The sequence below is a fragment of the Mustela nigripes genome, chromosome 4, assembly GCF_022355385.1.
Source record: "Mustela nigripes isolate SB6536 chromosome 4, MUSNIG.SB6536, whole genome shotgun sequence".
Classification (NCBI taxonomy): domain Eukaryota; kingdom Metazoa; phylum Chordata; class Mammalia; order Carnivora; family Mustelidae; genus Mustela; species Mustela nigripes.
In genome coordinates, this window is record NC_081560.1 from 162,683,844 (window position 1) to 162,705,442 (window position 21,599).

Genomic DNA, 21,599 nt, shown 5'->3' on the forward strand with positions numbered 1-21,599 from the left:
TAGACTTATTTCCTTAAGCTCTGCTGCTGGATCATAGGAACACATTTTGTGTCTCTAGCTTTGGTTCAGGTGTAGATACACACAAAAAGCCTCGTGGGCCTTATCAACTGGAAGAGAGAAAATGTTCAATAAAAATTTGTTGGATGAAAAAGTAAATGAACAAATGGCATGTGTTTTTATGAACTTTTTGTGTATCAATCCTTTGAGAGTGAGAAAATGGTTTTACCTGGGGAAAAAGCTATTTATCAGAGGTCCTTTGAAACCTGCAAAGAGCAGGTATAATGACTCCAGAAGCAGTTTACAGTTAGTCTTTTAGGGGTGCCAAATGGTATGGAATTCTAAGAGCAACCTGAAGCCTGAAGCCCCTCGGGAGTGGCTTTCTGTGACATGTCTCTGAAGACTTACTTGTGATGGTTTGTGCAGTGAGCATATATCCTTAGTTTGTCCCGGATCACTCGGCCTGGCCGTGGCTTCCGTTGGAGCCCAGCCACATGCACAGCCAAGACTTTGGGGCCGATCAAGCGCTTGTAAAGGAGAGAGAGCCAGTAGTCCTGAGGAGAATAGAGAGGTGGAGGGTTAGAGAAAGAAGCATGTTGACTGTCATGAGTAAACATATCAATACATAGGCCAGAAACCACTTCTTACCAGGAGTACAGTGAATCATGACTAAAGAGACCCTAATCCTCTAAGCATGTCAACTCAATTAAGTGCTCACCTTGGGTTGATCATGAAATGGGCACTGTCTAAAGTGACCTTTTCAATTGACTAAATGAATTTGGGGAAATTTAAGTGGGGTGGACCCAGACAGGCATGCAAAACAAATGAATCAAAGTTTTTCACATACGAAATAATAACCTTTTGGGGCCTTACATTTTCAACTTTCTTTTCCTATGACTTGACTTTTGCACTAGTTTATGACTTATGATTAACTGTAGAGTAGAAGATTTCCAATCTTTAGGATTGTCATCAGTATAAGAATCCAAATGTCATCCTCCCAATATTGTTACTAAACACTATTAGTGTGGTGGGAGGGAGATGAAAGTCCTCCAGGCAAGACACCAGGGTCCTGGATTCCAGAGTCAGAAATGCAAACAGAAGAATGTTTACAAACCATGGTGCTACTTCTTGGTCATCCTCAATAATTCTGAAATAAAAAGAATAATTCTAAACTAACAGAATGTGATGTTTTTGACCATTCTGACATCCATTTGTAACTGATTAATAAATATTCAATCTGTGATCCACACATGTATTTGAACTTACAAAGCCTCTTCACTGCCACCTTAATTTCTATGGTATTTGCTATTATCACATTTTGTTTTTATACTTGATACAAGATATATTTTGTATTTGTTTTTATACTTGATACAAGATATATTTTGTATACTTGATACAAGATATATTTTATATTTTGTAATTGGATTTGCTCTTATATCCAATTATGGGGTAATGACTTCAGTGTTTATAACTCCCCATGTAAAAAAGGGCTCCCTAATTTGTTTGGGGGCTTCCTCCCTCCCCATAATTCTGGATTTCCAGAACCATGCCATTTAGTGTGGACATGCTACTCAAGGTCTTAAAGACATCATGCATGTTTTCTCAGTCTTCATCTTTCCAGGCAGAAATCTTTTAATGATCTTCTTCTTCTTCTTCTTCTTCTTCTTCTTTTTTTCCCCCTTGTGTGGTCTTCTATAATATCAGCTGCTTAAAAATGTCTGTTGAATTGCATAAATCAGAACAAAGTCTCAAAGTCCCTTTGCTGGCAGAATAGCTCTATGTCTGCTCTGAGTAGTGAGCTATAAGACTTGCTTAACCACCTACCTTAGTTAAATCTAAGTGTCCTCAGAATGGCTGCTAAATATGGTCTCCTAATATTTAAAATGCCAAATATTTTATCACCATCAATCATATAAATGAAAAAAACTCATTGGTTCTATTTGCTCTTATTTGATGGCAATTTCCATATTTTTAATTTGCAGTAAACTTTGTGAACTGATTATCACAATCATCCCTGTTTTCAATGGGATATCCACCTTTTTCTAATTGATTTGCAATACATCTTTTAATATTATTGGTAAGAGCCTTTAGAATGAAAAAAAAAAGAGTCTTTAGAATGTATATTGAACAAATATATTCCATCCAAGTTTGTAGCTTACTTTTTATCAATGTTTATGATTTTTTTGACATGGAAAATTTTTCAAGAAAATTTTAGATAAATATATCCATTTATTTCTTTTGATTTATTTCACTTCTTTCATTCTTACAAAGTCCTTTCTCACACAAAGATCAGATCAATCTTCACTGATATTTCTTATAGTTCTTTTTATATAATCATTTAGAAGTGTAACCTCTTGTGGGGTGGGAAGTTGGGCCAGCCTGGTAGTGGGTATTGTGGAGGGCATGTATTGCATGGAGCACTGGGTGTGGTGCATAAACAAGGAATTCTAGTACACTGAAAAGCAATTAAAAAAATTAAAAAATTTATATAAAAAAGTGTAGCCTCTTAATTCATTGAAAACTATTAGCTGTATGGTACTAATTATTTTCTAAACTATTTACAACAACTAGCTGTAGAATCATACAGTTGATAACCTATTCTTGAACACATCTTGATCATGTACCAAGTTTTATATATATGTAAAAACATAAACATATCTATAATATATATTATAACATTATAATATGCAATATAACATCAGTTTTATATCATTTTCATTATTACAGTTAACATCTTAATATCTAGAGGTTCAAGTTCATTTCATTTATAATTTTTCTTTGTTCAAACTTTCTTTAATTAGTCATATCCATTTATTTTTCCAAATGAACTTTGAAATCTTTTTGTCTTGTTTGTTGCACAGAAATTTGAGGCTAGGGTGAATTTTATTCTGTTTGGTTAGCTCATTTATTTTCTATCTTTTGTATTCTGCCAGAATGCTTATAGAAGTCATGTTTTATCCTTGATATTTGAAATGTGTCAATGTGGTTTTCTGCATTAATTTGCTGATATTTGGAGAGTACTTTTGATCACAGAAAGACTAAGGTCTGGGGCAGTGGGTGGCTGGGTGGCTCAGTGGGTTAAAGCCTCTGCCTTCGGCTCAGGTCATGATCCCAGGGTCCTGAGATCGAGCCCCATGTCGGGCTCTCTGCTCCGCAGGGAGCATGCTTCCTCCTCTCTGCCTACTTGTGATTTCTCTATGTTAAATAAATAAAATATTTAAAATAAAAGAGACAAAACATCAAATTTCAAAAAAAAAAAAAAAGAAAGAAAGAAAGACTAAGGCTTTTTTTTTTTTTTTTTTTAACCTATGAGGATTTTCTTTAAATATAGCTTTGACTTTTTTTTCTCTCTGTTTGCTCCACTCATGGTTTTAGGAAGACTCCTAAAACCATTGTTGTGAGCCCTCCATCCTGGGCCTGCACATCTATTATCACCTTTTTCATCACTTTTTAATCTTTTTGTTTTCCCTCTGCAACAGGACATCTCAAGTTTGTCCTCTACATTTCCTCCAGGATCATTTCTGTCATTTACCAAGTCTAATGAGTATTTTAATTGTTATGACAATTTTCCTTTCCTTGTAATCTTGTCTCATTTAGCTTACCTGATTGTCTGGCATTGATTTAAAAATTGTTTTCCATTTTATGTGTACTGTGTATATGTTTTCTGTAATATATGACAAATATTTATAAAAAAATTTTCATGTACATATAACTTACATGAGAGTTCTGAAGCATATGAGAACCTGCCACCCACCTGAAAAGCTACCTTAACACCCAGGCAGTGGCATCTTCTTAGGTGATTCTTCCCTTTCCCCATTTTTGTGTTTTCTATTCACATTTTAGTTTTATCCATACATTTGCTCTTAAGAAATATGTTATTAAATCTGTTAGCTTTATAAAAGTGGTATCATGCTGGATGTCATTTTCTGTGAGTTACTTTTTTCACTTAACATTGTGCTTCTAAGATTCATCCAGGTTGTTATCTGTACTTATTGTTCATTCATTTTCAATACTGTATGATACTTTATTGTGTGAACATGCTACAATTTGTTTATCCATTCTTCTGCTGATAGATATTTGGGTTGTGTCCACATCTTTTCTGTTTTGAACAATATGACTTTGAATATTCTTATTCCTATTTCCCAAGACACAAGTGAAGAAATCTGGAGAAGCATTGCTCCAACTGTGATTGGAAACCAGGTGCAGCCTCAGCAGCAGGGTGTTTCTCAGAAATACACATTCATAGACTTTATCCCACTTTATCCCAGACCTACTGAATCAGAATCTCCAAGGGTTGGGGACCCCAAATTGTGTGGCTCTTTAGGTAATTCTGATGCTCATGAAAGTTAAAGAAGCACTGTTCTACCAGAGTACATACCTAAGGGTGGAATTGCTGTGTCATACCCAAGTAGACAAAGACTCAACTTCAGGATAAGGCCAAGCTCTTTTCCAAAGTGATTTCAATTATTCCATCTTACAGTTCCTCCAGCAGCATCTGCATGAGTTCCCTCTCCTAACCAACACCTGTTATTTTCTGACTGAATTCTTGCCAAGCCAGTGGGCATAAAATGTCTAGCTCTTTTTGTGTGTTGTATAAGAAGTCCTTCCTCAGGTCCAATTCATAGATATTTTATATTCTTTAATAATTTTGACGGCTTTATCCCCTTCTAATCATTAAATCTTTAATCAATCTGGATTTAATCTGCTGGTGTGGTGTGTGAGGTAGATATCTAACTTCCTATTTTTCCATGTGCATAGTTAGTTATACCAGCATCATTTACTAACTAGTCTCTTCTTTCTGTAGAAGTGTGCAGTGTCCTCTGTGTCATCTGTCAAACTTCCATATGTTCATGGGTTTGTTTCAGGGCTCTCTATTCTGTCCCACTGTGCTGTCCTGTATCACTGCTGCACTGTTTTAATTACCATTGTTTTACACATGTCTTGAAATCTGGTAGAGCAACATCTCCTATCTTATTCTTCAGGAATGGTTTTGCTAATCTTGGGCCTTTACTCAGGCACAGACATTTCAGAATCAGATTCTTAAATATCTAAACAAAATCTGCTGGGACTTGGGAATTTCAATGAATTTATAGCTCAAATGAGAAGAGTTTACATTTTTATAATATTGAGTCTTCTCTCATAAATACAGAAGGCAGTGAAAAGTAAACTTCTTCCAGCCAAGGAATCTTTTCTCTTTCTTTGTTTCTTGTTTATTTGTTTGTTTCTTTCAAAGTTAACAATCTAATTTTTTTTCTATTAAGAAAGTATCCTAGATCTTTCACAATGAAAACAAATCTTGAAAGGAAGAGAAAACATGGAAATGTTTTCTGTTCAGAGACTGAAATCAGGAAGTATTTTATTTTTAGGAGTTTTAGTTAACCATTTAGTAGTAAGCATAAGCAATAAGGAGAATCTAGTGTTAAACCCCAAACTTGCTCTGTTGGCACATTCACTGATTTTTCCATTTCTAGAGTAAGCACTTTCAAAGTGCTTCTATACTTCTTCTCTCCCTTTTTTTCTCTGCTTTTCCTTTTGGTATTCTGTGCAAACTATTTGTGATGATCTCGTTAATTCTAGTTCCAAAAGTGTCCATGGATCTACAAAAGCCTTCATTTTCTCACCTCCCACCCCACCACATCCCACCCCACCTCCTTGAATTCACGGATAGAGTGCTCAGGTAAAGCATGTGATCTAGGCAATAGTTGTGTGTTTCTCAGATGCTGTAGGCAAATGTTTGCTTTTAAGAAAAAAATGTTGACAGCTCATAGACATATTGTTTAAGTGCACATACATTTGTGATAACATTGTGTATATATGCAATTGTATACGCAATAGGTTGACAAACATGAAACTTAGGATAATGGTCACCTTGAGTGGGGCAGGAGGAATCAGGGGAATGGCACAATAGGAGAATGTAGAGGCTGATGGTACTATCATCATAGTACCATCATGGGGTTGTGTGGTAGAGGAGTCACAGGTGCTGATTGTTACTGTTTTGCTTTCAAAGTAACATGTAGGCCTTGATAATTTTTTGAACATGTCAAATAAAATATTAAGAAGATAATAAAGGAAAATTATGTATGCATTTGTTTACCAGAGTTTCCCTTCTGAAGATGACATTGTCAATGCACACATAGGCTGGCATTTCTTTGAAATGTTTTGCCCAAAGAGAGATGGGTTTACAGTGATAAGCTGTTAGTTCATCATCTCTTCCCTCAGGGGAATGGAGGATTTGAGTTGGTGTCAGTTGATAGTAGGTTAAAAGTCAAGGTGAATGTGAAAATTTCACCTTTACTTAGTTCCATGTACCGTTTTCAGACTCCTCTCTTACCCTTGTTCTTCTCAGTTCCCTTATCTACCTTACCTCTTTTTAAAAATTCCACCATCCCTGCCTCTCTGTCCTTATCTCTCCTTCATTTGCAGCAGCTCTCAGCAGAATCAAATTATATTCCTCACCTGCCTCCCCCTGATCATTTCTCCCTCCCTTTCTCCTCTTTCTTTTATTTTCCTATGAATATGTTCCATTTGTATAATCATAAATAAAATTAAGCAAATGAAATGATCCCTTAATTATCTCTTAAGGAAATGACATGAAAATGTAGAAAAGATGACCTCTATGCATAGAACAGATAGGAAAAAATAAAGAATGCTCATACATACCTAACAACAGGACATTATATGAAAGAAGGATGGAATATAAATAGATGTTTTCAGACAGTAAGGGTCAACAAGAAGGAAGGCTAATATAATGGCTTTTTATGTCAATAATAAAAAAAAATCTAAATCAAGGAACACACTGCAATTTTTAAGGGACAAAGGGAGACACAAACAGAAATTTTTTAAGTGTATCAGACATAAGAGGAGGTGGAAGAAAAATAGTGTCCATTTATATTAGCTGGAGAGGGAAAACTAATAACAGATGACACTAAAAAGACAGAGGTTTTAAATCTTTTCTTTCTCCTTACTATTTATCAAAAAGTCAATTGTTGTCTGAAAGCTAGACAATGCAGTATATGGAGTAAGTTGAACCAAAATAAATGGGAAAAGAGAAAGAAACTGACACAATTTTGCAAAATTTACTGGGTTAATCATAGAACTGTGTGCTCCTCGAGGTCAAAGACAACTTACCCATTGCCATAGTCCATGCCTAGTAGAGCTCCTGGCTTTCTGGTGTGGTTAGAATTAAATTATGGAATGTGTGCTATGTTTAAGGTTTCATGCTAGGCATTAGGGATAGAGTGGTGAATAAGACACACACAGTTCTTGCTATTTTGAGGCTTATATTTATCAAGAAGAACAGTTCTTAAGCCAAGGAGTTAAGCAATTAATTAATTTCAATCATGTAATGGTAATGGAGAAATCTATGAGACTGTTATCTAATAGAACTTATGACCCCATCTAGGTAGGGGCAGAGGGATGGTAGGTGAGGAAAGAAATCTTTCATGCAGTGAGAGACTTCATTTAAGATTTGAGGAAAGGAGGGGAGGGGATAGAAAGTGTTTTGATCAAGAGACTTATGCAAAGTCTCTGAGATGAGGAGGAGTCTGGAATGCTTGAGAGTCTGAAAGCAGACGAGCTCAGCGCAAAGACAAGATGAGGATCGCAGGGCCAGTTCTTGTAGACCGCAGGATTGTAGAATTTGTCTTAAAATAAATGGGAAGCCACTGTAGAATTTTAACAGAATAACTGACATTATTCAATTTACATTTAGCAAGTTGACTTTCACAGCTGTGCAGAAAATGGATTGGAGAAAACCATTTAGGAAGTTAGTTTAGAAGAAAAATGATGGTCATTTGATTAAGGTGAGGAAGTTAAATTAGAGAGAAGAAGAGGGATTTGAGAAATATTTAGGAGATAAAATTGATTGGACATGGTGATTGATTGGATACAGAGAATGAGCATGAAACCCGGATTTGGAGCTTTTTCAATGCTCACATCCTTAATTCCAGAGGATTGGATGGCTATGGCAAGACAAGAGCAGTGTGTCCCTTAAATTCTCAGCCACACTTCCTCCTAACCCAACCCCAGCTTGCAAAAACTTACTAAGATCAAGTTCTTCCAGGAACAAGCACAGAACATACCTGAGAGAAAACAATCACAGAACGATAGTGATACCTAACAAATGTACACTGCATAGATATTTCCTAATGTGTCCCTGAAATTTAGTTCTGAAGTTTCTTTTTATTTTTGGTACATACAAATCCAATGCATAGTTTTGAAATGTTTGTCTTTACTCACTTACTTCACTCACTACTTCTCACATTTATTATTCCATTACTCTAGAGCTGGGCAAGGGGACCCTTGCGTGTTAGAAAGCTAAGCTCTGGTTTTCCTTCAGCAGCACCCCTCTCCATGGGGTAAGAAGTCCACAGAGCCAAAGGCCCATCCTTTTTTCTAGACCATGTTCTGAGTCTCCATGGCCCCAGAATTCCCTAGCTTATTGTCGGGACTTCAGGACTTCATAACATAGACCTCAGCCTGGAATCCAGTTTCCTAAGAGTGGACAGTAGTTCAGAGGTGTGCACTACTAGGCTGAAATGGCATCAGGGGGCAGCTGATTATGGAGGTATGAACAGGGCTTATAGACTGGGTTATCTACACTGCATGGCCATGACACTCTTGATTATATACTCAGGGTGGGAGGGGTGCTGACCTATGGTCTTAGGTGCTTATCAAAAGGTGAGGGAGCTATGAATACATTCTTTCCTTCTACAAGCATTTCCTGAGCACATATCAGTGGCCTGCAAAGTATCCTGTTGAGTCTGGGTGATACAAAGATGAACAAGACATCTTCCCATCCTCTAGGAACTTAGTGGTCAAGATACATGTAAACAATTCTCTGTAAAACAAGGCTGACTAAAGTAAACTCCACATGAACAGAAACCACTTGTAGTACTTCGGAAATTCAGAAGAGGAAATGATTATTTATGACGAGGAGATTCAGGGAAAGCTTCACAGAGAAACGAAAGTGGAGAAATAATTTGCTTAGAGCTGAAAGATACACATTCAAATGCTGGACAGTGATTTATTCTCTCTAAACTTCAGTCTCCTTGTCGGGGTTTAATGAGATAATATATCTGGAAACATCTGTCATGATGCCTGGTTAATAAAATATTTAATACATGTTGTTTATTCTTCTCTTTATTCCTTGAAATACTTTTTTAGCCTCCTGAAAATAGTTACATTCCAGTATGTACATAGCTCTGTTGCAAGTTTCCCTGAAAACATAAACATAACTGGTATGTTTGTGTGGGGGGGTGGGGTGTGCATGTGTGTGTGTGTGTGTATGTGTGTGCGTGCGCGCGCATGGGTGTGTGTGTGTGTGTGTGTGTGTATGTATACATGTGTGCCCGTGTTGGGAGATTAAGGATGGTTGGAAGGAACCTCCTTGAGATCAAGGCTTACTTTTGCAGCCCCAGTGCCTATGAACATAGATATTGGCACTCAATAAATGTTTGATTGAATGAATGATCAAATGAAGATTCCCCTCCTGAAGATGATGGGAGGGCATCTAGGGCTGAATGGAAGTGAAATGATAACTTTGCAAGATTCAAAGGTTATAGTTTTCCTAAGGACTGACAGGCCTTGTTGCAGCTGCCTAATCTTGTCTAATCTCAATGTTTTCCTCTTGTGAGATGTATAAATGCACTGGCATGGACAGCAAAATGACAAATATTTTTCCTTCACAGAGCTTCTTGTCTGGCTTCCAAAGTCACAAAAACTTAGTTACATTCTATGGTCACAAATGCTACACCAACAGCCACCTTCATCTAGATATCTGACCTCAGAGAGCCAAGAAGAAATGAAGTGGAACATCGCCGTGGAGTTTTGCACTAGACGTGGCGGTATGCCAGAGCTCACATGTGAGGACAAGAACCCCGCGGCTCCAACTTCCTCCACGGAAAGGGAGCTGCAGGGAAGAGCCACACAATTTCCATGTGACTAAAGTATCTTTGGAAATATTAAAATCTACAATTTTCCCTGCTGCCCTCCCTAGAGGGGATGAAATCCCTGCCTATCAATTTTTTTTTTACCACCTTACTCACAACTATCAAATGGTTTCCTGTTGCTTGTAGGCTAGAGACCAGGGGCTAAAACTAGTGGTTTGTAACATGAATTGGCCCCTTACCACCCTGCCTTTCCAACCTGGCCTTTTATGCCCAGGGACATTGATTTTTTTTTTTCTCTCTCTCTCTCTCAACCTCAGTTAGGGCCTTCCAGTTTCTCTAATTACCCCCCAACCCCATCCTACACACCCCTCCCCCAGTATGTAGGATCACTAGGGCACACACATATGCTTTGTTAACTCTTAGCTCAGATGTTAGCTTTAGGGTAATTTTCCCAAGGAAGCCTTCTTGGACCACCCCCATTCCCTGCCTAGGCTAAGTCACTTTTCTGTGTTACATGTTCTCATAGAACAGCAGAAATAGTTTCTCGTAGGAAGCATGATTTGGTTTGTATTTACACATTTATGGATAGGGTTTCTGGTTCACAGTTCTCTTCTCTTCTACGCTATGACTTCCATCATGGTGGGACTGTTTTCTCAGAGCTGTGTGCTTGAGTCTGACACAGCACCTAGAACATAAAGGTGCTTGATAAAGAGGCAGTACTAGCAGGGCCTAAAGGTACTCATTTCCCCCTTAATCTGGCCTCCTGCCCTTGCTCCTCTTACTCAGTCTTATCAACAACTGGATTTTGGGCTATCTACTTTGAAACAAATTACAAAGTTTTTCTGTACTCAGCTCCATCAATCCCAGCCCTAAGTAAGGGTGGGAGGAAGCACTAGCTCAGCTGGGGCTCTGTGATGCAGTCAGAGGGAACAGCAAGGAACTTCTAGCTCAGGACAATGGGGATGATGCCCAAACCAGAGAACTGAGTGGAATTAAGACCCAGGAAAACTTGCAACCTGGAAATGCAGCCCAGACGGTGATTGCTCGAGGGGCACCAGAAGTACTGTGGTATGACCGAGAATTCCAGGAATACTGTAAGTGAAAGCAATCACAGGCTTGCACAAAGAATTACAAAGACCTGCCTTTAAACTGTTCACTGAGACAAGGTAGGTGATGTTGTCTGACTCCAAAATGCTGGGGGCAGAACTGAGAGGTTTTCTGTAAAATGAAGCCAAGTTATATGCTTTCAGTGAGAGTTATTTTTGGCAAATATGCATTATCTGTTCTTATTTCAACAACTTTGATATTCAGATCATGAAGATCTAGCATGTCATTGAAACATTTCCTAGTGCTGAATATTAAGAATGAATTGCCAAATGATATAGCCACTGTGGAAAACAGTTTGGCAGTTCCTCAAAAAGTTAAACATAGAATTACCCCCAACACAGCAATTTCACTCCTAGGAATATACCCCAAAGAACTGAAATCAGGGACTCAAACAGACACTTGTACGTGAATGTTCATTATAGCATTGTTCACAATAGCCAAAAGGTGAAAACAGCCTAAGCGTCCATCACCAGATAAATTAAATGTGGTCTATCCATACAGTGGAATCTTACTCAGTCAACAAAGGAACGAAGTTCTGACATATGCTACAATATGGATGAACTCTGAAAACACTATATAAGTGAAAGAAGCCAGACACAAAGGACAAATATTGTATGATTTCACTTACATGAAACATGTAGAGTAAGTAAATTCAGATACAGAAAGTAGAATAGAGGTTATGAGAGGGTGGGGGAGGAGAGAATAGAGAATTACTGCTTAATGGGTACAGGTTTCTATTCCGAGCAATGAAATATTTTGGAACTAGCAGAGATGGTTGCACAATATTGTGAATGTACTTAATGTCACTGAATTGTATACTTAAAAATAGTTAAATTAGCAAATTTTATGTTCTATGTATTTTACCTGAATTAAAAAAAAGAAAAAATAAATTGCCAGAAATAAACTTTCTTGAGAATAACTTGGTAATATGCATCTAAGTCTTAAATTCCTGCCTACTCTTGGACCCAACAATTCCACTTCTCATAATTTATCCCAAAGAAATAATCATAGATGTGCAAAGATTCATCTCCAAGATGTTTGCTGTGGTTATTATTGGTTTTGTGCCCTAAATTCCTCCTCCTGATTATAGTATCTGGATTTCTACTAGGAAATGATTCAGCCGTAATTGTATACTGTTTATCAAGGTTCCCTGATCTCCCTTCAGTAGACTAAGTGATCTTATTAGGCTAGTTGGGGTTTCTCTCCATGGAAATCTGGAAACTGAATGGTATGGACAAGTGCAAGAAGAGTGGCTGGAATAGATTTATTCTATGGAGTGGCACTTTGAGCTGACTGTCATGGTGCTGCCCCCTGGGTTCCATGCTGCCCTGGATTCTATCCTTTCTAAGTTGTGCGCTTTAGCTTTTCAACTACCCCATTTCTTCTCTGCTTAAGATCCCTAGATGTCTTCCCTCCCTCTTTTTCCTATGACTAAAGAATCTTAATTGGTTCAATGGTCATCACAGCATTATTTTTAATGGGGAAAAAAACCTGAAAACAATGAAAAGTTAAAAAATAAAGTATTGGATAAACAAATTATAGTAGATCTAACTGGATATTTTGCAGTCCCTAAAAATTATGTTTTAGAAGAATAATTAATGATGTTAAAAGATGTTCATTATACTGTCTAGAAAAAGAGGAGGCTTAACACTTCCATTCAAAACACCTGGTGCTCATCATAAGTGCCCTAGTTAATCCCCATTACCTATTTCACCCACCCCCACCCACCGCCCTCTGGTAACCATCAGTTTGTTCTCTTAGTTAAGAGTCTGTTTCTTGGTTTTCCTCTCTTTTTTCCCCCATGTTTGTTTGCTTTGTTTCTTAAATTCCACATATGAGTGAAATCATATGGTATTTGTCTTTCTCTGAGTGACTTAGTTGGTTTAGCATAATACCCTCTAGTTCCAACCACACAATTGTAAATGGCAAGATTTCATTCTTTTTATGGCACAACAATATTTCATTGTGCATATTTATATACCATATCTTCTTTATCCATCCATCAGTTGATGGACATTTGGGCTCTTTCCATAATGTGGTTATTGTAAATAACGCTTCTGTAAACATCAGGTGCATGTAACCTTTTGGATTAGTATGTTTGTATCATTTGGGTAAATACCTAGTAGTATAATTGCTGGGTCACAGGGTAGTTCTATTTTTTAAAATTTTATTTATTTATTTGACAGAGAGAGAGTACAAGCAGGGAGAATAGCAGACAAAGGGAGAGGGAGAAGCAAGCTCCCTGCCAAGCAAGGAGCCCGACACAGGGCTTGATCCCAGGACTCTGGGATCATGACCTGAGCTGAAGGCAGTTGCTTAACCAACGGAGCCACCCAGGCGCTCCGGGTAGCTCTGTTTTTAACTTTTGAGGAACCTTCATACTGTTTTCCTGAGTGGCTGCATCAGACTGCATTCCCACCAACATTGCAGGAGGGTTCCCCTTTCTCCTATTGTTTCCTGTACTGATTTTAGCCCTCTTGAGCAGCATGAGGTGATTTATCTCAATGTAGTTTTGATTTGCATTTCCTTGATGATGAGTGATATTGAGCATCTTTTCATGAATCTCTTGGCCATTTGCACATACGTAATTGTTGAATCACTAAATTCTACATCTGAAACTAATATTACACTGTATTTTCACTAACTGGAATTTAAATAAAAAGTTGGAAAAAAAAAAACCCAGCAGGCTCTAAAATAGGGTCATCCTATTTTTGAGGGGAATTAAGTATCTCTGTGGAGTTAAACTTGAAGTACATATACCTAAATGGAAACAGTACCTATCTCTGAGTAGTACTACTTTTCTTCATCCAGTTCCTTGAAAGCCTCATTCTTTCATACCTCTGGGCCTTTGGAAACACTGTTCATCATCTGAAGTACTTCTTCCTCCCATGCCCTGCCTGGCTAACACTTCACATTCTTCGGGTTTCTATCTAAATGAAATTTCCTCTTGGAAACCTCTCTGAAGCCCTGAGTCCAGCTTAGGTTTTCTCTTGTATGTGATCCTGAGAATCCTGCAGTTCCCCTGATAGCAGTTTTCACAATGGACACTAATTGCCTACGGATCTGTATGTGTTGTATACTAGACCCTTTGGTGAGATCAGGGTCCATGCTTTTCATAACAAGGCCAATGAACATTTCTTGAGTGTTTAATATATGTTTCATACGTATTCTTGAATTTGTCAATGAATCCTATGATGAAGCACTATTATTTTTCCTTTTTATAGGTGAGGATGTTGAGCTTACAGATATAAAGCAATGTACCTAAGCAATGGAACTATAGCTATAACCCCTAGCATAGTATCTAGGTATATAGTAAGTGCTTGATAAATACTTGTTGAATTAATGAATGAATGCACGAAACTTATGTAGAAAATCTCACTATTGCAGCTCTCTGAATATATAATTAAAAAGTGTTATTAGAATTTAAAATGTCAGCCCCAGGGGTGCCGGGGTGGCTTAGTCAGTTAAGTGTCTGCTTTTGGCTCAAGTCATGATCTCAGGGTCCTGGGATCAAGCCTTGCTTATCCCTTTCCTTCTGACTCTCCCCTCCGCTCATGTACTCTCTCTCTCTCAAATAAATAAATAAAATCTTAAAAAAAAAATAAAGTGCCAGCCTGATTAAATGGGTAAGATATCAGTATACAGCCAAAGGGGGAAAACATCTTACCTTACTGATTAGAGATTTCACTGTGAAGCTCCCTTTAAAATTCAGAGTCAGAGTAGAGATAAAAATCAATCCCATCTTTTCTCCTCCTCTGAGTGCTTCTGTGAGAATTAGAAAACTAGCAGCCACATTTCACTGGCTAAATTAGGTACTGGGCAAGGCAAGAGGAAAACACACTTCTCCTTACCTGGAGTGGCCACCAATGCCAGTACTCCTCTCCCTGCACTAGAAGAGCTTGCACAGGGCTTGAACATAGATGTGAAAAATATTCCAGGAGTATAAAGAACTAACCCGGGGCAAATGTGATAATCAATTGAGTGTTGCACTGATGAGGAAAGTTGCAGGCTGCCAAAATGTCAATTTTAAGTTGGGATCCAGCAAACAGAAAAGTAAGTGATAAGAACTCTCCTGATTTTCAGTGGGATTGTTAAGTTTCCTAAATTCACTGGGTTCTCCCTGATTCTCTGAGAGATTCTATTAAAAAAATACATATACATGTATTTATCTCTACCCTTGTTTTCTGCTAATATTTGGTCTTTGACCACATTTCCTGACACAGAGCTCCTAAGTCCCTTGTCATTTCCTGGGTGATAGGAGCATCTATTTGTTCTAATGAAGCTACTCTTGTTGGGGCCCTGGGTGGGGTCTGGCCCCCAGAAAGATAAAGCATGATTAGGAGCTTAAAACTTTCAGCATCCCCTCACCCATTCTCTAGAAAGGAGAGGAGGGCTGGTAATTGGGTTAATAATTGCTCATACCTACACAATGTCGACTCCATAAATATCCCCAAAGCACAGGGTTTGGATTGCTTCTGGGTTGGTAAACATAGCCATGTGCCAGGAGGGTAGTATACTCCAGGGACACCGTTCCTATGCTCAGGACACTTCTGAACTTCACCCTACATATCTTTTCATCTGGCTGTTCATCTGTATCCTTTATCATATTCTTTATTACATAATAAATGAGTGAACCTAAGTAAGTATTTCCTGAGTTCTGTGAGCTGTTCTAGCCAATTATCAGACCTGAAGGAGGAGTCATGGGAACCCTGACTTATATATAACAGGTTGTTGGTACAAGGGAAGTACAAGGGACAGCCTGGAATTTGTGACTGGTGTCCAAGGTGGGGGCAGTCCTGTGGGACTGAGCCGTGGTGGGACCCGATGCTACTCCAGGTAGACAGTTTCAGAACTAAACTGAACTGTAGGACACTGAGATGGTGTCGAACAACTGATTGGTATGAGGGGGTGGGGGGAAAACAACCCACACCTGCCTGGGGTTAGAAGTATTATGAGTGTGGCAGAATGTGCAAGTAAAGGAAAAAAAAAACAGAGTATGAGCTAGTTCTAGTCAGTTACTTTTTATCCAAGATGCAGGGAATGTATTAGGAATAATCTATTCTGCAAGATTCTAGAGGCCTGGCAGGAATTATACCATTTCCCCTGACCCTAAACCTGAGAGCATGATCATCCAGCCTTTGCACTAGTGGTAGCTTGGGCCTGGTCATTCTCTTGGGATAGGCTGCCCTGCATTGTGTAGGAGATTTAGTAGCATCCCAAGCCTGGAACTACTGGATGCCAGCAGCACCCCCTTCCTCCAGTTGTGACAAACAAATATGCTTCCAGATATTGCCAAATCTCCCCACAGGGTTCAAATCACCTTCCCCCATTTGGCAAAGCACGGACCTAGATTGTAGCAAGTGGAAAGCATTGGTGTATCCCTAAACTTCATAGGCTATCTCATAAATATAATGTGGACACACTCATCTTTCTTTTTTATGTGTGCGGTGTGGAAGTATGTAGCATCCCATTAACCTTACATTTTATGAATGATGCTGGTATGTAAGGATGTCTAGTAGCTTGTTAAGGATCATTTAAGAACTTTCCTTCCAGGAGAGGAGTCAAGATGGCAGAGAAGTAGCAGGCTGAGATGACATCAGGTAGCATGAGATCAGCTAGATAGCTTATCAAACCATTCTGAACACTTACAAATCCAACAGGAGATTGAGCAGAAGAAGATCAGCAACTCTAGAAACAGAAAATCAATGACTTTCTGAAAGGTAGGACCGGCGGAGAAGTGAATCCAAAGCGACAGGAAGATAGACCACAGGGGGCTGTGCCAGCTCCTAGCAAGTCGTGGAGCAACGGAGCACAAAATCAGAACTTTTGAAAGTCTGCTCCACTGAGGGACATAGCTCCAGAGGCTAAGCTGGGTTGAAGCCCATGCGGGGACAGTGTGGTCTCAGGTCCCATGGGGTCACAGAAAGATCAGGAGTGTCTGAGTGTCACAGAGCTCGCAGGTATTAGAGTGGGGAAGGAGTGAGCTCTCAACTTGGGGTTACCTTAAATTGTGATCCATGGCACAGACTACTGCTCTGTGAGCAGGGACCCCACAAGATCCAGGGAGACACCCCTTCAAAGAGTGCAGGACTTTGCAGGGTTTGGAGACTCCAGGCAGGGCTGTGTGCCAGAGACAGAGACACTTGGTTTTAAGTTGGGTGAGCTCAGAGTGCAACTGGAGGCCATGGAGATGGGAGTGATTGAGCACTTTTCTCCGAGGGTGCACTGAAGAGTGGGGCCCCAAGTTCTCCGGTCCTCCAGGCTGGAGATTGGGAGACTGCCATTTTCATTCCCGTCCTCTGAAACTCTACAGAAAGCGTTCAGGGAACAAAAGCTCCCCAAAAAGAACTTGAGCGGATTACTTAGCCTGGCTCCTGGTAAGGGCAGTGCAATTCCGCCTCAGGCAAAGACACTTGAGAATCACTACAACAGGCCCTTCCCCCAGAAGATCAGCAAGAACATCCAGCCAAGACCAAGTTCACTTACCAAGGAGAACAGCGGAATCCAGAGGAGGAGAAAGCAAAGCATGGAATTCATGGCTTTCTCCCCATGATTCTTTAGTCTTGCAAAGTTAATTAGTTTTTTTTTTAATTTTTTTTTCTTATGCTAAACTTTTTTTAACTTTTACTCTTTCCTTTTTTAACATTTTTAAACTAGTTTATCTTAACAATACCTTTCACAAAAAAATCTTTTTTGAACCTTCATTATTATAGTCATATTTTATGAAGTTGTCTAACTTTATTTTTTTTTATACACATAGGATTTTTTCGTCTAAAAAATTTGAGTTACAATTTCTTCTAATAGATCAAAATATACCCTACATCTAGCACAGGGCTTTGTTCTAGTCTCCAGCCTGGGAAAATTCTCTCCACTCTCTTTTTCTTTATTCTCCCAACCAACTTATCTTATCAACTCCTTTTATAGAAATTAAAAAAAAAACTTTCATTTTTATAGTCATATTCCATCCCTTCATCATGTTTACCCTTATATATTTTTTCATTTTTTAAAATTTTGGGAGGTAGTTTCTTCTAAGAGATCAAAATACTCCCAAAATTTAGTCAGTGACCCTGTTCTATTCACCAGCCTAATATATATATTTTCTTTTTTATATTTTTTCTTTTTCTAATTTTTATTACTGAACTTCTTTTTACCTCCTTTCTTCCTCCCACGATTTGGATTCTCTTCTGATTTGGTTAAAGCACATTTTCCTGGGGTCTTTGCCACACCTTTAGTGTTTTATTCACTCCTTCAAATATTCTTATCTGGATAAAATGACAAGGCAGAAAAACTCACCACAGGAAAAAAAAAAAAAAAAAAGAACAAGAGGCAGTATGAAGGCTAGGGACCTAATCGATATGGATATTGGTAATATGTCAGATTTAGAGTTCAGAATGATGATTCTCAAGGTGCTAGACGGGCTTGAAAAAGGCATGGAAGATATTAGAGAAACGCTCTCTGGAGAAATAAAAGCCCTTTCTGGAGAAATAAAAGAACTAAAATCTAACCGTCTTGAAATCAAAAAAGCTATTAATGAGGTGCAATAAAAAATGGAGGCTCTTATTTACCCCAAAGATACAGATGTGAAAAGAAGGGCCATCTGTACCCCAATGTTTATAGCAGCAATGGCCACAGTTGCCAAACTGTGGAAAGAACCAAGATGCCCTTCAGCGGACGAATGGATAAGGAAGATGTGGTCCATATACACTATGGAGTATTATGCCTCCATCAGAAAGGATGAATACCCAACTTTTGTAGCAACATGGACAGGACTGGAAGAGATTATGCTGAGTGAAAAAAGTCAAGCAGAGAGAGTCAATTATCATATGGTTTCACTTATTTGTGGAGCATAACAAATAGCATGGAGGACAAGGGGAAATGGAGAGAAGAAGAGATTTGAGGGAAATTGGAAAGGGAGGTGAACCATGAGAGACTATGGACTATGAGAAACAATCTGGGGGTTTTGAAGTGGTAAGGGGTGGGAGGTTGGGGGAACCAGGTGGTGGGTATTGGAGAGGGCACGGATTGCATGGAGCACTGGGTGTGGTGCAAAAACAAGGAATACTGTTATGCTGAAAATAAATTAAAAAAATTTTTTTTAAAAATGGAGGCTCTTACTGCTAGGATAAATGAGGCAGAAGAAAGAATTAGTGATATAGAAGACCAAATGACAGAAAACAAAGAAGCTGAGCAAAAGAGAGACAAACAATTACTGGACCACAAAGGGAGAATTTGAGAGATAAGTGATACCATAAGACAAAACAACATTAGAATAATTGAGATTCCGGAAGAAGAAGAAAGAGAGAGGGGAGCAGAAGGTATATTGGACAGAATTTCCCTAATAAGGCAAAGGGAACCAGCATCAATATCCAGGAGACACAGAGAACCTCCTTCAATTTCAATAAGAATAGATTCACAACCCATTATCTAATAGTAAAATGTATACGTCTTAGTAACAAAGAGAAAATCCTGAAAGCAATCCGGGACAAGAAGTCTGTAACATACAATGGTAAAAATATTAGATTGGCAGGAGACTTATCCACAGAGACCTGGCAGGCCAGAAAGAACTGGCATGATATATTCAGAGCACTAAGCGAGAAAAACATGCAGCCAAGAATACTATATCCAGCTAGGCTGTAACTGAAAATAGGAGAGATAAAAAGCTTCCAGGAAAAACAAAAACTAAAAGAATTTGTAAACACTAAACTAGCTCTACAGGAAATATTGAAAGGGGTCATCTAAGCAAAGAGAGACACTAAAAGTAATAGATCAGAAAGCAACAGAGACAATACACTGTAATAGTCACCTTACAGGAGTGCCATACAATGGCACTAAATTCATATCTCTCAATAGTTACCCTGAATGTAAATGGGCTAAATGCCCCAATCAAAAGGGTATAAGAATGGATAAAAAACAAAACCCATCAATATGCTGTCTACAAGAAACTCATTTTAGACCCAAAGACACCTCCAGATTTAAAATGAGGGGGTGGAAAACAATTTACCGTGCTAATGGACGTCAAAAGAAAGCTGGGGTGGCAATCCTCATATCGGCTCAATTAGATCTTAAGCCAAAGACTATAATAAGAGATGAGGAAGGATATTATATCATACTCAAAGGGTCTGTCCAACAAGAAGACCTAACAATTTTAAATATCTATGCCCCTAACATGGGAGCAGCCAACTATATAAACCAATTAATAACAAAATCAAAGAAATACATCAAGAATAATACAATAATAGTAGGGGACTTTAACACTCCCCTCACTGAAATGGACAGATCATCTAAGCAAAAGGTCAACAAGGAAATAAAGGCCTTAAATGACACACTGGATCAGATGGACATTACAGATATATTCAGGACATTCCATCCCAATATAACAGAATACACATTCTTCTCTAGTGCACATGGAACATTCTCCAGAATAGACCATATCATGGGTCATAAATCAGGTCTCAACCAGTATCAAAAGATTGAGATCATTTCCTGCATATTTTCAGACCACAATGCTCTGAAGCTAGAACTCAATCACAAGAGGAAATTTGGAAAGAACCCAAATACATGGAGACTAAACAGCATCCTTCTAAAAAATGAATGGGTCAACCAGGAAATTAAAGAAGAATTGAAAAAAAATCATGGAAACAAATGATAATGAAAACACAACTGTTCAAAATCTGTGGGACACAGCAAAAACAGTCCTGAGAGGAAAATATATAGTGATACAAGCCTTTCTCAAGAAACAAGAAAGGTCTCAAATACACAACCTAACCCTACACCTAAAGAGCTGGAGAAAGAACAGCAGAGAAAGCCTAAATCCAGCAGGAAAAGAGATCAGAGCAGAAATCAATGAAATAGAAAACAAACAAACAAACAAAAAACCCAAAAGAACAATAGAGCTGGTTCTTTGAAGGATTAATAATATTGATAAACCCCTGGCCAGACTTATCAAAAAGAAAAGAGGAAGGACCCAAATAAATAAAATCATGAATGAAAGAGGAGAGATCACAACCAAAACCAAAGAAATACAAACAATTATAAGAACATATTATGAGCAAATATACGCCAGCAAATTTAACAATCTGGAAGAAATAGATGCATTTCTAGAGACAGATCAACTATCACAACTGAACCAGGAAGAAACAGAAAGCCTGAAAAACCCATAACCAGTAAGAAGATTGAAGCAGTCATCAAAAATCTCCCAACAAACAAGAGCTCAGGGCCAGACAACATCCCAGGGGAATTCTACCAAACATTTAAAGAAGAATTAATTCCTATTCTTCTGAAACTCTTCCAAAAAATAGAAATGGAAGGAAAACTTCCAAACTCATTTATGAGGCCAGCCTTACCTTGATCCCAAAACCAGACAAGGATCCCATCAAAAAAGAGAATTACAGACCAATATCCTTGATGAACACAGATGCGAAAATTCTCACCAAAATAATAGCCAATAGGATCCAAGAGTACATTAAAAGGATTATTCACCACGACCAAGTGGGATTTATTCCAGGGCTGCAAGGTTAGTTCAACATCCGCAAATCAGTCAATGTGATACAACACATCAATAAAAGAAAGAACAAGAACCATATGATACTCTCAATAGATGCTGAA

General features: G+C 38.4%; 1 protein-coding gene across 1 annotated transcript in view; it reads right to left on the reverse strand.

The window, feature by feature from the left end:
• The window catches only part of HPSE2 (heparanase 2 (inactive)), a 674,134-nt gene that overhangs the window by 31,377 nt on the left and 621,158 nt on the right, over nt 1-21,599 (reverse strand). The window contains exon 10 of the mRNA XM_059397708.1: nt 406-551. Within this exon, the coding sequence (XP_059253691.1) occupies nt 406-551 (146 nt within the window). The remainder of the gene's footprint in view (nt 1-405; nt 552-21,599) is intronic.